The 15,333-nt window shown below is 39.7% G+C and overlaps 1 protein-coding gene across 1 annotated transcript in view; it reads right to left on the minus strand.

Annotated features, from left to right (window-relative positions):
* LOC108576002 (limbic system-associated membrane protein-like) overlaps positions 1 to 14,585 on the minus strand; it is a 40,884-nt gene extending 26,299 nt beyond the window's left edge. The window contains 1 exon segment of the mRNA XM_017938945.1: positions 14,327 to 14,585. Coding sequence (XP_017794434.1) covers positions 14,327 to 14,585 — 259 coding nt within the window.
* Between the last annotated feature and the right edge of the window lie 748 nt (positions 14,586 to 15,333).

The following is a 15,333-nucleotide window of genomic DNA, read 5'->3' on the forward strand; positions in this document are numbered from 1 at the left end:
TATATACACGTATTAATAAAAGAAACATATATTACTTCAGAGAATTAATCTGACAGAAGTTTCATACACCTGAAGAGTCATTTGCAGCATTTGCAGAATTTCCTTTTTGTAGATTGAAATTGAAAAACCGTATAAAACTTCGCAAACGAGAAGCATGTACGAGTAGCTGTACTGTTTCCACTTTGTGAATTTTTGTTTCAGCGGAGTTAATATTTTAAAACTTTTGCAATTTTTTTTTTGTTTTTTTTTTGGCAAATTTCATACAGCGGTGAAAGAAGAAGTGCTGATGGAATAGGTAGAGATGATTTGATGACGTGCTCGTATGAACGCGAGAGTATGTATTTTTGACCGAGGAGAAATCGTTGTGTCGTCGCGTGAAGTAGCTAACTTTAGAAAAGGGTCAAGTGAATTTCCGTTCAACCCTCGTTTCCCTAGTCATGAGCCACAAATCATTCATAAAGTGGCCGACAACGGAATGGATAATATTTGACAGTCGTATGTTCCGTGAAAATGTCGTATCCTGAATCTAGAATTAGATTTAACACCGAATCGAGACTCTTCTATTAAACGAACATCGAACGAATGGATAAAATTATTGCAGAAAAATTACTCGAGTACTTCCATTTGTTATCTGTTAAACTATATCCCAAATTTCATTTTCCCAAATTATGCAAATGTCAAGTCATATTAACCCTTCGGGTCTTTTTCGACCCAGAGACCTTTTGTGTTACAATTTTTATTACCAGAACGCCATATGAGCCTAGAAAATAAAGTTTTAATATAATATTAAGGAAACATAAATTTAATAACAGCAGAAGTTATTAAAAATAATAAGAAGGCGATGGGTCAAAAAGGACCCGAAGTCTGAACTAGGGTTAAGTTCTGTGTTACAATTTCAAGATACCTATATTACAAAATCTGTAGTAATTTTGAAGAGTGTGCATACATAAATAGAAATTAAGAACCATAATAAATTTACTGTCTAATTGTAAGATTAACCCTTTCATTTTTCGTTTACACTTCTATCGTTCTAACGAAAGTATTCTTCCGTTCACGCAGCGATCACTCTAAACTAAACATTCACACGAAAAATCCTATCTCATGTCTATCTCTCGATTTCAAACACTTTTCATTTTCATATCTATCTCTCGATTTCAAACACTCTTCACTTTCATTTCTATCTCTCTGGTTTAAACACTCGTTTAGGTATTTACAATTGCACACTGTCGTTCCCACATTATGTCACATCTTAGGGTATATGGAGTGGAAACACTATTGTGGGAACCGACGGAAAAATATTCAGGGACCCAACGGGTATCGAACCCGGGACCTTCGCACTTAGCAAGCCGAGGCTTTGCGCACTACGCCAACTACCCCCTGTCTATTCTCCCTTCGAGGTTTCCTATTTGGGTATGGAAGCCCCAATACTACACTCGGCCATTCTGAACCCACATTCGCCCTCGAATGACCTAAGTTCAACAACTCAACACTTTCAGGTACACTCCCCCAACACAGTGGCACAACAGCCGAAACAACTCATTTTTGGAAGACGTGCAACCCTCAACATGTTTTTCATCGCACAACTCCTGGCTTCGTGTAGCCGTAGATGCCTCCATCCCGGCTGAGCTCCCATTTGTAGGAACCTAGGGAAAAATATTGAGGGACCCAACGGGAATCGAACCCGGGACCTTCGCACTTAGCAAGCCGAGGCTTTGCGCACTACGCCAACTACCCCCTCTGTATTCTCCCTTGTCGGTTTCCCATTTAGGTATGGAGGCCCAGTAGAGCCAGTTGCAAATCTAATATAGACATTAAAAATAAAAAAGAAAAAATCTTAGGTTATATGTATTTCCACTTAATAATTTTCTACGATATTTATTCTCGAGAATAGTCTCAATTGTGTGTCCAGCTCTCCACTAGCAATCTCAATACCGTGTATACACTGATAAATTTGACTCTGAAAAGCAACTCGCTATAGTTTCACTCTCAGAGGACACGCACCCTTACAAAACCACATCTACTGAAAAAACAAATTCACAAAATTGAATCCTTTCCATCCTACTACAATCTGTCTCATTCATCAAAGTTGCTCATCACACATAGATTACGTCATCGCGTTAACACGCTGACTGCCACGTGGGTCACCAGTGACCTCAAATGTTTAGAATAATTAAAATAAAATGAATATCGTCAAGTAAAAATTTCGAACACCACAGCTAACTGGAAATTATTTCGAATGAAAAAAGAACAGAAAATAATAAACCATAATAAACACAATACAATACTTAGAATAATGAAAATTGTGGTATCGTAATTTAAAGGAAACGTAGTTTTAAGAGAACAGTGTCGAAAATAAATAAGAAAGCGAGCGACGAGAGACGAAAACCAGGCCCAGCGGGAAAAGCAGCGGGAATGAAGGGGCTGGCTAAAAAGTGTGGCGAGCGAGGGATGAAATGAGTATTGCCTGAAATGTCGAGAAGCGTGGGTAAAAGTTACGTATATTTTAATAAACATCTATATTCTATTTCTAATTCCACAAAATTTTCCTGCGCTCGTCCTGAGCAAAACACGTAAATCATGACAGTGGACGCGTTAACGTATCCTGTCGACACCTGGCAAATTTTTCCGCGGTTCGTTCGCGAGCAAACATTTTCTCGCGCGTTAAACAACACGCTATCGCCTGTTCGACGGAAATATCACGTTGTGCGAGGATTCGAAAGGGGGTGGAGGGGATCGACTGATATTCAGGGCGAGTTTCTATATGAATATGTAGGACCGACCCTCTTCAGACGGCGTTTCGGCCAGGCAACGAACCGTTCGAAAGGATGTCCGTTGCTATTCCAAGCGAAAGCTGTGCATCTTATCGGGATAACTCCTCGAATAAATTTCCGACTGCTCGTATAATTGCCCTGTGGATCGCGTACACTGATTATTTATGGCCGCGATTATTCCCGGCTAGCCGATAACGAGATACTGTGATAAATTGGTCAGTTTGCTTGTTCGCGGCGATTCCCCGTCGTTTTCTCTCTTGTTAATAAACCGTGACAATTTTAATTATTTCCCGCTAACGAGTGAACCATTGAAACGCTAGGACGTTCGGTTTTCGGTGAACGTTCCCACGGAATTGCATTGAGCCGTGGGGGCCGCGTGTTAGAATGATCGATGAATGACAGTGATAGTAGAGAAATGTTATCGGTCCCTGCGTACGGTTGGTTTGTTATTAATTAGGGGTTTAGTTCATTGTCTCTCTCGGTCGAGATAGGGGTCAATTCTGTTTTGATACATGCGCGAAGCGGTTGCACACGTGGCTCCTGACGGGAATGATCGAAATTTTAATTATGTAACGTGTATCGAGATTGTGTTAGTACACTGCACGTGTGATGTGGAATATATTGTGCCATCATAAATTAATAAACAGTCCTTTCCAGCCGTCTTCCTAGCCCCTAACAAATTCCTTCCCTATCATAAAGCAGTTCAAGTCGCATCCTGGTCATGTTTCCTATCCCTTTCCCCTTTCCGGGTTTTCCCCAAATTATTTCAACTTTCGCCCACCACCTTCACCCTCACGTTCTCCTTCCACTAGTTTCCTAATATCCAATCACACCTCCGCATTTTTCGAGACCTTTTTTTCCACCACCTTCAACGTCCAACCAATCACAACATACACCGACCTAATATATACCCACGCACAAATAAAGAGAGTTCAAAAATATTCTTACCGAGAGAAACCTCTTATTCACCATCACCACACCAACTACTAGAATTTCGCCCTTTCAGGATTAACAGATCGGGAGCGCAACGATACTAACCGAGTTCGAGCTGAACCCAGTCTCGTTCACGAGTCGAGCATCGTACACTCCTTATTATTTATTATACGGGGTGTCTCAATTTTTTCAGAAGGTTTCTCCAAACTTTACGAGTATATTTTCTATGAGTACAAACATAGGTCGTTTGAAGCTTAATTAAAAAGTTATAACAGTAGTACGAAATGTGAGGGGAATGATAACAGATGTGCGTTATATTATGATACAAAATTATTTGAAGGAGGTCAGCAAGAGACGTTTCTAAAATCCACAGAGTTTAAGTGATTCGAACCAATGTAAGGCGCGAAGTCGTGGTCAAAAATTGGCACGTGAATTAGAAAGAGTTAAAAAAGGGCGCGTTAAGAGAGTGAATGTCGAAGACTAAGTGTGATCCTTCTGTATTATAAAATAAAACTGTATTTTTGCTAATATAAAGCACCATTGTGACAATTTTATTGTGTTCCTATCGTAATTACTCTATCCTAATTATCTAATACCTAATTCCCTACGATACTCCTCTATTTATGTCCTTCCTCTCTCAACCTCATCAATTGCTCTTCCTTTCGTCTTTCCTTCACATCGTTTCGCCTTCTTGCCTATCTTTCTCTTTCTAATATCCCTATTATAAATTTGTGATATGTAATAATTAATAATATATAAATGTTTTCCCTATCTTTCTTTTTTCTTTGATCTCCCCCCTTCTGCCTTTCTTTTCTCTCTCCCTATGAGCATCCTACTTAAGTAATAACAATATCCCCACAAATGTATCGACGAAAATCAGTAATCATCAGAATCCACGAATCCTTCTCTCCTCCATCGCAACAACAGCACCTGAGATATCACTCGTTCGACCATCTGCAAGCAAAAGTGTTTGCCACTCGCGATCACCGATATTTAGATTTGTTCCTTTCGAGGGTTAAATAATCACCGCGACAGAAGAGGAGCGAGATCCAGGGTTCGTTCTCTCTCGATCGATAACGAGACTTCGTTTGCCCTCCACTGGCGTCCGTGAGGTCTCCGTTGTTTGTAATTGGCCACTCGAGAAATAGAGAAAAAGCCAGAAGATGCCGTGTTCGAGAGGAACCGGTCGGTTCCCCGGATGCTAGTCGCCGATCCATGAATCGAGTAAATATAGGCACTTGGGTAAGTAGAGGACCTCGTGCAGATCCTCCGTGTATACACACGTTCTCATCAGCTCAGCTTGCCTGCTAAAAATTGAACTCGTTCGTAGACGAGATACGCGTAGCGAAGGAAGCGAATTTTTCTCGATTATCATTCCGCCGGGCTTAATGATCCGCGAGAGTTATTGTGTTCGCGGCCGCTTTTTCTCGGCAGGTCAGACGGAGAAATCTTCAATTAGGGAATTTCCCCGCAAATAACCGAGTCAGAAGTCGCTGAACGGGGGAGACACTCGATGTGAAGTATAGCCTTCGGAAAGTTCGAACTCCCGCGTTCAGACGTTTGTACTTGATTTGTTACAGTTCTTTGGAATACGAGCTAACAGGGGGAAAGTCGATACACGGGTTATTAGGAGAATGGTATTCAATGTTCGAGAACGTAAATTCATCGGAGCAAAACGAGTACGAAGATGTGAACATTTGTGCTCGATTTTTTATCAATTACAATTGTTACGAATTGGGTTTTTTGCTGGTTCTAATTGAGCTAGGTAGGTAAAGAGGAATTTACTTGGAAAGTATTTCGAGTCCTCCGATTTTTTAGTTTTTTAAAGTAAGATTTGTCGTAAAATTTGTTCCTCTGAAGTTTTTCAAATTTCTACTGATTTGTTATATCAGAAAAATAAAGATACAACGATTTCTGTATTTGCAGATACCTTTTCTTGAATAGTAAATTAATTTCGAATTTCCGTCAATTAGAATTATTACGAATTGGTTTTTCTTGGTTCTGATTAAAGAAGATAAGCTTTTTAAAATTCTATTGATTTTTAGTGGTAAACATATAAAAATACAGCGATCTTCTTAATCACAAATATCTACTTTCTATTGAAAAATATATAAATTAAGAAAAATTGACGAGTAGGATTAAAAAATAAGATGGAAGAGTAAACGATTAATTGGCTTCAATTTTAAGGGTCGCACTGAAATTTCTTGGTTTCAATTGAACCAAATAAATAAGAAGAAATTTTTCCTCCGAATCTTGAAGCTTTTTAAAATTCTACTGATTTTTAATGACAAACATAAAAACACAACGATCTTTGTAATCATAAATGCTTTTCATCGAAAAACAAATAAATTAGGAAAAATTGACGAGAAGGAAAATTATATTTTTAACGTCAAACAGATAAAAATACAAGGATCTTTGCAATCACAGGTACTTTTCATTGAAAAACAAATAAATTAGGAAAAATTGACGAGAAGGAAAATTAGAGAAAATCGTGTAGAAAATTGTCTAGCGCAGAAATTGTTTATTACAAAGAAGAACTGTCGACAAACACCGAGATATACGATAGCTCGGGCAAACGTTTACCGTGAGCAAAGATCTGGCAAAACAAGGAACGGAACGAGACAAATCGACGCGTCTAGAATGCACTTCGAGAATAAATGTTCATGCGCTTCGTGAGATTCGGAAGGAAGAAGACGAGAATTTATTCGACAAAGTCGAAGATTGCAAGTAGAAAATGTCGAAACGGGACCAAGATCTTCGTCAGAAGCGGAAGTACCGTCGACTGTTGAATCGGAACATACGTTGTTTACGGATGCCAACACTCCGAATGTTTCGCATCGGCGTCTCGATGACGAACCTATAAGCAATTGATACCTCACACGTCGAATTTTCCAATTTTGTTTGCTAGAACTGATTTTTCCTTCTAAGGAAACATTTCAGAGAAATTTCATCGCTGATTTGCTCAATTGATACAAGAAAGTGTAAAGAATGTGTGCTATGAGTTAGATACACACTTCATTGTTCAAATAAAATTGTAGAAATAGTGTGAAATTGTAGTACCGACAGCTTGTGAAAACTGTTAAATGAACAAATAAATTCGACGCCTTTTGTTGATTTTTATAGGCGTTTTATTATCACTTAGCAAATACAATAGTTCTTACAACATAATTGCCGGGCCACGTCGGACTTTGCTCGAAGACGAACAAACGACTGCATTGACAAACCGGCAAGACGTGACGGACGCGTACATTAGATAATTGAAACACGTGGAGCCGGTAACCTATACCGGAAAGGCGCCATAATACAAATAATAATGAGTGTTGACTAATATCCAGCACCTATTCTCACAAATTTCAGTTTTATTTACAAGAAATCGAACACAATTTTAGTATACAAAGTAATCTACTGTACTTTGGATGACCATTTTTCTATCTATCGGGTAATTGACAAATTCTCTCTCTGAAGAAATATGGCGGGTTTGAGTCGATAAAGTTGTCTAGACTTTGTGAAGAAAGACAGCGAATTAATTTGTATATCTAATATTATATCGTCGGTTTGCTAGAAGAGTGGCATACATCACTAGCCAAAATTTTTGAATCACCTGCCATTTTTACATCAATATTGAATCTGCTGCTACTTATTTATAAATTTGAAATTGACGTTGTAGAGATCAGTAGTAATTTACCTCATTTCGATTGATTCGAATGGTGAAAAATTTGTTAAAAAATTTCAAAGTTGCTAATTTCTTTCTAGAAACTTTTGTGCAACCTACATTGCACAGTAATCTCAAACTTTAACGCTATAGTATATTCATAAAACTGTTCATTTTAAAATACCTGCAAAAAATGTTTACCCAAGAAAGCGTCACTAAAATTAAAATTGAAAATTTACCATTTAATAAAAACAGTGTCACAATTCAAAATAGGCTGTGCAACCCTTTTTCAATAAAATTGACTCAGCTCGACTCTCGCAACGCGGCATTTAGAAGGTATTTCAAATCTCGTTACCTTCTAGTCAAAGCGTAGGACAGAAATTGCAACGAATCGCGCCTCGAAGAAACTCGAAAATGAAGCGAGAGAGAGAGAGAAAAAAAAGAGGCGGAGATCCGCTTTGACAGACATTCGGAAATTAAGTGGCTCTCGCAGGCAAAACGCGTTTTGCGACTTAACGAAGCGCGATCCGCATACACAAAGGCGCGTCAGAGGCTCGTGTCGAAATGACTGTTATGCGGCTCGGTGAATGAAGCCGCTGCCGCTGCAACTACAAATTACTAATTACACCGGTTCTCCCTTAGGGAATGCGGTGTCGAGCTCCAGCAACACATGACGTACGACCGGTAGACGACGACATGCGCGTTTCTCTGATACAATACGGTAACGCAACGACAGAGACGCGAAACGAAACGCTAAGAAACTCCCTTTGTGCCGCATTATACACACCCTTTGAGTATTCTTGAATTCGACTCGTGAAATTCGATGGTCCGGGTAAAAGCCGCGAGGGCAGCAACACCGTGTCCCTCTCTCGGTCTTTTGACCGGGGAAACACCGTAACTGGCTGAATGAAAAACGAAAAAACAAGCGCAGGGGAAAAATGTGAACAGGGCTGCTTGTGTTCCGAAAGAAACGCCTTGCCTCGTTAATGAGCGCGTAAAAACTATTTTCGCTGAAACGAAGTTACTACCCCGAAGGTTATCCCATCTCCCCCAGCTTTCATTTCTTCCCCCTTTTTGTTTTCTCTTTCTCCCTTTTTCCTTTTGGATAACTACCCAGACATTGTATCGTCGTCGTCTACGTCACTGTCGTTGTCGTGTTAGTGGTCGTAATTCAAAGGGGGTCCTCTTGAATTTCATCGTCTTCCTTGCTCAACGAGAACTCTCTACCACCACCACCACCACCTATCGACGTTCCAATAAAAGAGAGCTCGAGGAAACAGGCGCGGAGAGAGAGAAGGAACAGATATGAAATTGCATACAGGCTCGCGAGTATCATAACACGCTCCTTTTACTCGTTACAGAGGAACACCAATTGAACCGGCAACAACTCGTCCAATCGAGCCCAGTGCCGGGAGAACTCGATAACCGGCAAAAACTCCGTGGAATCCTGTGTCCCGAGGCATCGCGAGGACTGACGTCCCGAAAGTAGGGAGAGGAACGAAGAGAAAAGAGTGAACGCAGGACACGGAAGCGTCGAAAAATGTACGGCAAGGGTCGAAAGCTCAGCGTCACGTTCCGCAGTGTGCGCTTCTCGGCTCCACTCGAGCTTCTTTACTGGTTAAGCTCGCCGACTCGCCCTGTAAATCGAATAAAAGTCAGATAGTCCCCGGCTTCCGCCTTATTTACGAGAGGACAGAGAGAAAAAGGACAGGCTCTGAGCGAAACGGGAAGCCCAGGCCGTTCAATGAGAGAGATAGAGAGAGGGGGGGGGGAGAGGAGTGTGTACACGATATTGGATAAAGCGGCGCGATCATCGAGTTATCGTTATCCTCGATTCATGGATCATCGTGGAATTCAATCGCGAGTTCGAAGCTCTGGGCGTGTTAGGCGTGCCACGTCCCGAAGAGGAATCTTTCATGGGGTGTCCCTTAGACGGAAAATTGATTGGCCGGTACGTTTGCAACGTATCGTCAAACGGGATAACCTAATGAAAGTTGTATGTGCTGAGCGGCAATCGTTTCACCGTTTTCTGCGTGCGCAGAGGAGAGGATGTTATTGGTGCACGTGGTGGTAGAGATTAGAACAGTTTAGGTGCTCTTGCAATTTTTGAGCAAAATGTAGAACGAAGCATGACAAATTTCTGGGGTAAACAATTATGTATTCCGTAACAAGTGCATTTTTATGTTCAAAACATTTACATGTTTAAACTAAGAAATTTGTTTAATTTGTGTAATTAAAATATTTATTTTGTAAACGAAGTATTCGGATATTGTCATGCACGTTTTATAAATACCATTATTTTCCTTGCAATTTTAGTAACAGGAGTGTAAGTCGCTAATTTAGATTCCTATTGAAAACAAGTAGTTTGTCCCGTATATGGTCAGACACATGCCGAATCTCTTAGTTTACTAAAGGAACCTCTGCAAATGCATAATATAAACTAATTATATTGTTTAATGGATTATGAAACATATGAAAGACAAAAGTATAATTAACAATAAATTATTTTTACTAAAAATTTCAAAAATCTAAATATTAGCATACACTTTAATCCCAGCAAAGATGAACGTATTCTAGCGCACACAAAATTATAAATTACTACTTCTCTTTATTCCAATCTTACAATTCATATCAGAATTTATAAATTCTTCACAGAAAAAATATGATACCACTACATTTTTACTTAATTGAAGTGTTCTCCTATTAACGAATGCTCAATTTCCACGTCTCCCATTTACAATATTCCCCTAATCTCCCTCTTAACATATTCCAACCCAAAATCACCATTTCCCTATCCACAACATAACCCAGATCTCCAGTATCCCTCATACGAACGACAATTCCTTTTATCCGGACAAAGAATGCTGCTCCTCGAAGAAACCACCCGACTAAAACCATCGACTAGCAGTAACCGTAGAAGCCGGGCCATTCCCTGGCGAGCTTCCTGACGAAATTTATTCCCGGCGAATCGAGTGTTCCGGGCTGCTCCTTGAAACGGGTATCCGGGGCGGTGGCGCGCGAGAAACGTGCTTCAGCGGCGGGTAAACAGCGCGGCAACAATCGAAACGTGGCACGGTTACGATTCCCGGATAATTTACACGGGAATCCAGGCGAACCGCGCTCGCGCCACCACCCTAGTGTGGCTCATCGAAATCGTCGAACTCCTGAAAAGCGTTTATTAGCTCAGCCAGCAGGGTAAACGCCTCAGGTTGTAACTTTAAGTGACTCAGTCCGTATGGAATATTTACACACGTTACACGTTTCTCGTCGCGTGCTCTACACCCAGCTGAACACGAGCGAGAGAGAGAGAGAGGAGAGAGTGAGAGAGGCGAGGACCTGAGTTATGGCAGGGCTTGCATTGTGTCTGTTCCGTCGGCATTATCACGAAGTACCGCTTCGAAGTCTTCTGTGTATTTGTGCTACGCCAGGCCAAGAGTCCCGTGGAAACAATTAATCTAGCCCTCTGATTACTCCTCCGACTACTGCACCATCCCCACCATTCCCCCCGACCGGCAAACGACTGAGCTCCGGCTCCACCGACGACTTCAGACGTCAAAACTCGAGATATTAATATGTTCTCCCGGATGGCAGAACGAAGACCGACTCACCCCGACGCGCTCGCTCCTCAGGACTCACGGATACCCTCTGCTGATTAAATTATTATTGCCCTGTCCTTTCGGTGGGACGCCGGTATACTTTCTCCTTTGACCCGGAATTCGACTGTGTTCGGGAATGGGGGCTATTCAGATCGCTCGGATGTGAAAGGATTTGTGAAATATCCTGTGGGATAATAGTTCTGGTAGGACGGTCACGTGCTATGTATTGAAACTAAATGGGTTTTAAGGGTAGACGCGATTGTTTAATGCGCTTTTCGTTCGTTTGAAAATAGACAAATATTGCGCAATCTTTGCTAATGTTGTTATTGTCTCGTCTTGAAATAATTAGAGATGGGAGAAATTTGGGAAGACAGAATTAAATGTTCTACATTTGCTATATTGGCAATGTTAGAATTAATCGAATAGAATAGGAGTAGAATTAATAGTATTGCGTGCGATTTTCAGTACCGAAATGTTGGAAAATTGTTTTCATACAATAAACACCGCGGTAATAAATTAATCTTGTAAGAAACATCATTTAGTCCGTGTGCGTCAGCTAACCCGCGAATAGAGTCTTGTTGAGTTAGCTGTGTGTATCTCGAAATAAACTACAGTTCCCAAACTTGCAAATTTAGCCAAGCTCGAATATTTTGTACTGAAAAATCATGATTATTAACAATTTATACAAATAAACTGCTTCCTGACCTGTCAATTTTTCACAGAATTAGGTTTCTCAGGCGTTTCAATGTTAAAATGCCCCATTTAATATGTTACCTAATTTATTTGTTCATAGTTAGAGCTTCCAAGAGCAATTTCTTAACTTCCCTTATTTTTCAAAATTTACCACTTTAATATTCAAAATTTCGTACACTTCTGTGACCATATTTCCTATGCTGCAGAAAACACTGATCTCGTTGGTATAGTCGTTGAAAGAAATATAGAGGGACCGATTTATGCAATGGCACTCAGGTTCGATATGCGCCATTTTACGTTTTTCAATTGGGACTGGATTAAAGCTAAAGCATACTTCATGCAACCCTAACTGAAATTTCGGGTCCTCACTTTCTCAGGTTTCTATTGAATCGCTTATCGATATACTCGAACTTTGACGCCTAAGTGAATTTACGACCTCGCTATATTTCTTCCATCGACTATACACTTCATGGAACCCTGACTGAAATTTCGAGCACTTCTCAGGCTTCTGTTGAATCGCTTGTTGATAGACTCGAACGTGTAAACTTTGACGCCTGACCGATCTTGTGACTATACTATATTTCTTCCACTGACTATACTCTTAGTAACAAGTCCACTAAGAATAAGAGGCCCAGAATAAAATGTATTTCTCTTTCCAACATTCTAATAATACCTAATTAACCTCCTTTCCTTTCTAACCTTCCTTGCTGCCATACTTTCCTTCCTCAAACTATACCTTTTCTCATTTCACAAGGAATCCGTCGCGTAACAAGTCCACTAACAACATGAAACCCAGAATGAAATGTATTTCCCTTTCCAACTTCCTAACAGTGCCTGATTAACCTTCTTTTCTTTTTTAACCTTCCTTGCTGCCATACTTTTCTTCCTCAAACTATACCTTTTCTCATTTCACAAGGAATCCGTCGCGTAACAAGTCCACTAACAACATGAAACCCAGAATGAAATGTATTTCCCTTTCCAACTTCCTAACAGTACCTGATTAACCTTCTTTTCTTTTCTAACCTTCCTTGCTGCCATACTTCTCTTCCACAAACTATACCTTTCCTCATTTCACAACGAATCCGCCGCACATTTCCACGTAAAGTCTGATATATCCATAGTGAAATATAATATTTGAAAACGCGCGTTCGTTAGGAAATTGCACTCTGCTTGATGCAAATATGAAAATCATTTGGGCGTTACATATTTACGTAATTAAAGAGGCGTTCGCGTCATAAAAGTACGAGCATTAATTAGTCCGCGGAGCAGAAAGCAAACGGGAGCAGGGTAATTATAATGCACCGTATGAAAATTACGACACAAAAGATTGAAAGTGAGATCACGGGTTGCGAAACGAACTACGAGATAGTACATACCCGGTGTATATACAAACGTGTCGAACGTAACGTGAACAGACGTGAATCGAACGAACTGCGCTCGTTATTTCAACGTGAACATGATAATTGAAAGGCAAGGCTCACTATCGGGTAATAACTTACAATTAGTTCGTTCTCTATAATTGAAGTATGTACTGTATCGTTAAAAAGGCGATATCAATGAGTTGTTTAATTTTTAAAAAATGGTCATTATGCAAACAAAAGACTCAGGAAAATACTGCTAATTTTTCGCACGATTTTTCACCCACTTGCAGCCATCTGACAAAAAAAAGTTTGGAACAAGAGTTGCAGGGTATGTAGTGTACAATAAATATCAGTAAAAAAATTTCGAAATCAGTTTGTTTGCATGGCGAAATCAAGGTCACCTTGTGTGTTACAAATAGGAATTTTTCTCTTTACCATTTTTTTGTGGACATCGAGACGAATTAGCTTTTCGCCGTACATATTTGACTTTAAGGCAGTGTAAACGTTATTTGACACCGAAGAGATTACTGAATGTAAACACGCGACTAGGAGATAAGAAAAATGCACTTTATTTAATTTAAAAAAAAAAGTAATAGAAATATGTTAGTAAAAATATTATATATGTGTTTTGAATTCGTCCCGATGTCCACAAAAAAATGGTAAGAAAAAAAATATGTGTTCCTATTTGTAAAACTCAAGGTGACCTTGATTTCGCTATGAAAACAAACTGTTTTCGAAATTTCTTTCACTGATATTTATTGCACACTCCGTACCCTGCAACTCTTGTGCTAAACTTTTTTTTGTCAGATAGCTGCAAGTGGGTGAAAAATCGTGCGTCGCGTTGCAGATAACACCCTGTATACTGTTCAACAATTATTTTTGATAATCAATGCAGTTATACGTGATTCATTTATAGTGTAGATCCAATACATCTAAAAATGAGAATACTAATTTTAACGTTAATCATTTCTATCAAATTTTATTAGAAAATATTTGCAATGAAAGATTGTTCTCTTTTTGATAATCCCTTAAGAAACCTTCTGAAATTAAATCTAATTATGCAGCTATAAATCAGATCTCCAGTTATTAATGATCAATATATCAACACTAAAGGCGTTTTTAATATAAAATTGTTCTAAAATTATTTAGTGCATTGTAACTTTATTTTGAATAGTGTAAAAAGTAAATTTATGTTAAACGACTTTATCTGCAATTTCTAATCGACGTTTCACGAAGATTTTGCTTAATCCTCTTACCATTTTCATTCGCGTTTCATTTTCAACAAATCTACTGTTACGACGATATTCAAAAGCAACTCACCTACGACGTGCAGATAGCCATATTGTGTTTTCGCGGTTGCCGTATTAATCTGGCACATGTACTTTCCCTTGTCGTCCTCCTGAACCTCTTTGATATGTAGGAACCAGGTCCTATGCTTATGTGACACGGATATCCTGGGGTTCCTGGTAATAACATGATTTTGTACTGTCAGGATGGCGCTCTTGTCGAAAAGCATCCAGGCCACCTGAAACGAAACAGGAATCCCGTTATGCCATAAACACGATTTACGGCTCCGCATCGATTACCATAAAATCGCAATTCCCATCGAAATGTCTCTAATGTCACACGACTCATTTGTCGATATACGATAGTTCAAAGATAAAGTTATTGTTGTCCGTGCAATATTTCCCTGTTATTTCAACTTTTCCCTTTTTATCGTATTTGTTTGCGGAATTATAATTTGCTCGTTAATTGTCGTGTACTCGCGTCGGTTTGAGTTATGTTTCAAACTTGGATCACGAGAGAAAAATCGGACTGTTTTCTAACGAGGTCTGAAGCGATCCCGGAATACCCTTTCTCCAACGTTATAATATAAACGACTTGATTATGCGTTCAGCGCTCGGACTGACTCAATACTTGGTTGTTTAACGTTCAGAATGATACTGATTCGAAATTCAGAGGAAGTCACGCATCTCAGCTACTGAGGGCGGAGTTTAATTTTGGAAGTGAAAAATGGGAGAAATAAGAACATTAAGTATTGGTCGTAGGGTGTGGTGGTGGGAAGTGGTGGTAGAAGGTGGTGGTAGAAGGATGAGGTGTCGGGGTTTTGGGGAATTCCGAAAAAAAGGAGATAGGACATGAGAGAAGGAAGACACTAGTTCAGTAATTGGAAAATCGGGACAATGGTTAATAAACTGAGTTCTGGTGGTGAAATTACCGAGGGTACGCGCTTAATAACGGCCCCGGCTAATCCTATGGGTCGCGGATTCTTCAGGCCCGTCTTACAATTTCCTTAAGCTATAAAAATAAAAGGAGAAAGGCTCGAT

The sequence above is a fragment of the Habropoda laboriosa genome, unplaced genomic scaffold (genome assembly GCF_001263275.1).
Source record: "Habropoda laboriosa isolate 0110345459 unplaced genomic scaffold, ASM126327v1 scaffold36, whole genome shotgun sequence".
Classification (NCBI taxonomy): domain Eukaryota; kingdom Metazoa; phylum Arthropoda; class Insecta; order Hymenoptera; family Apidae; genus Habropoda; species Habropoda laboriosa.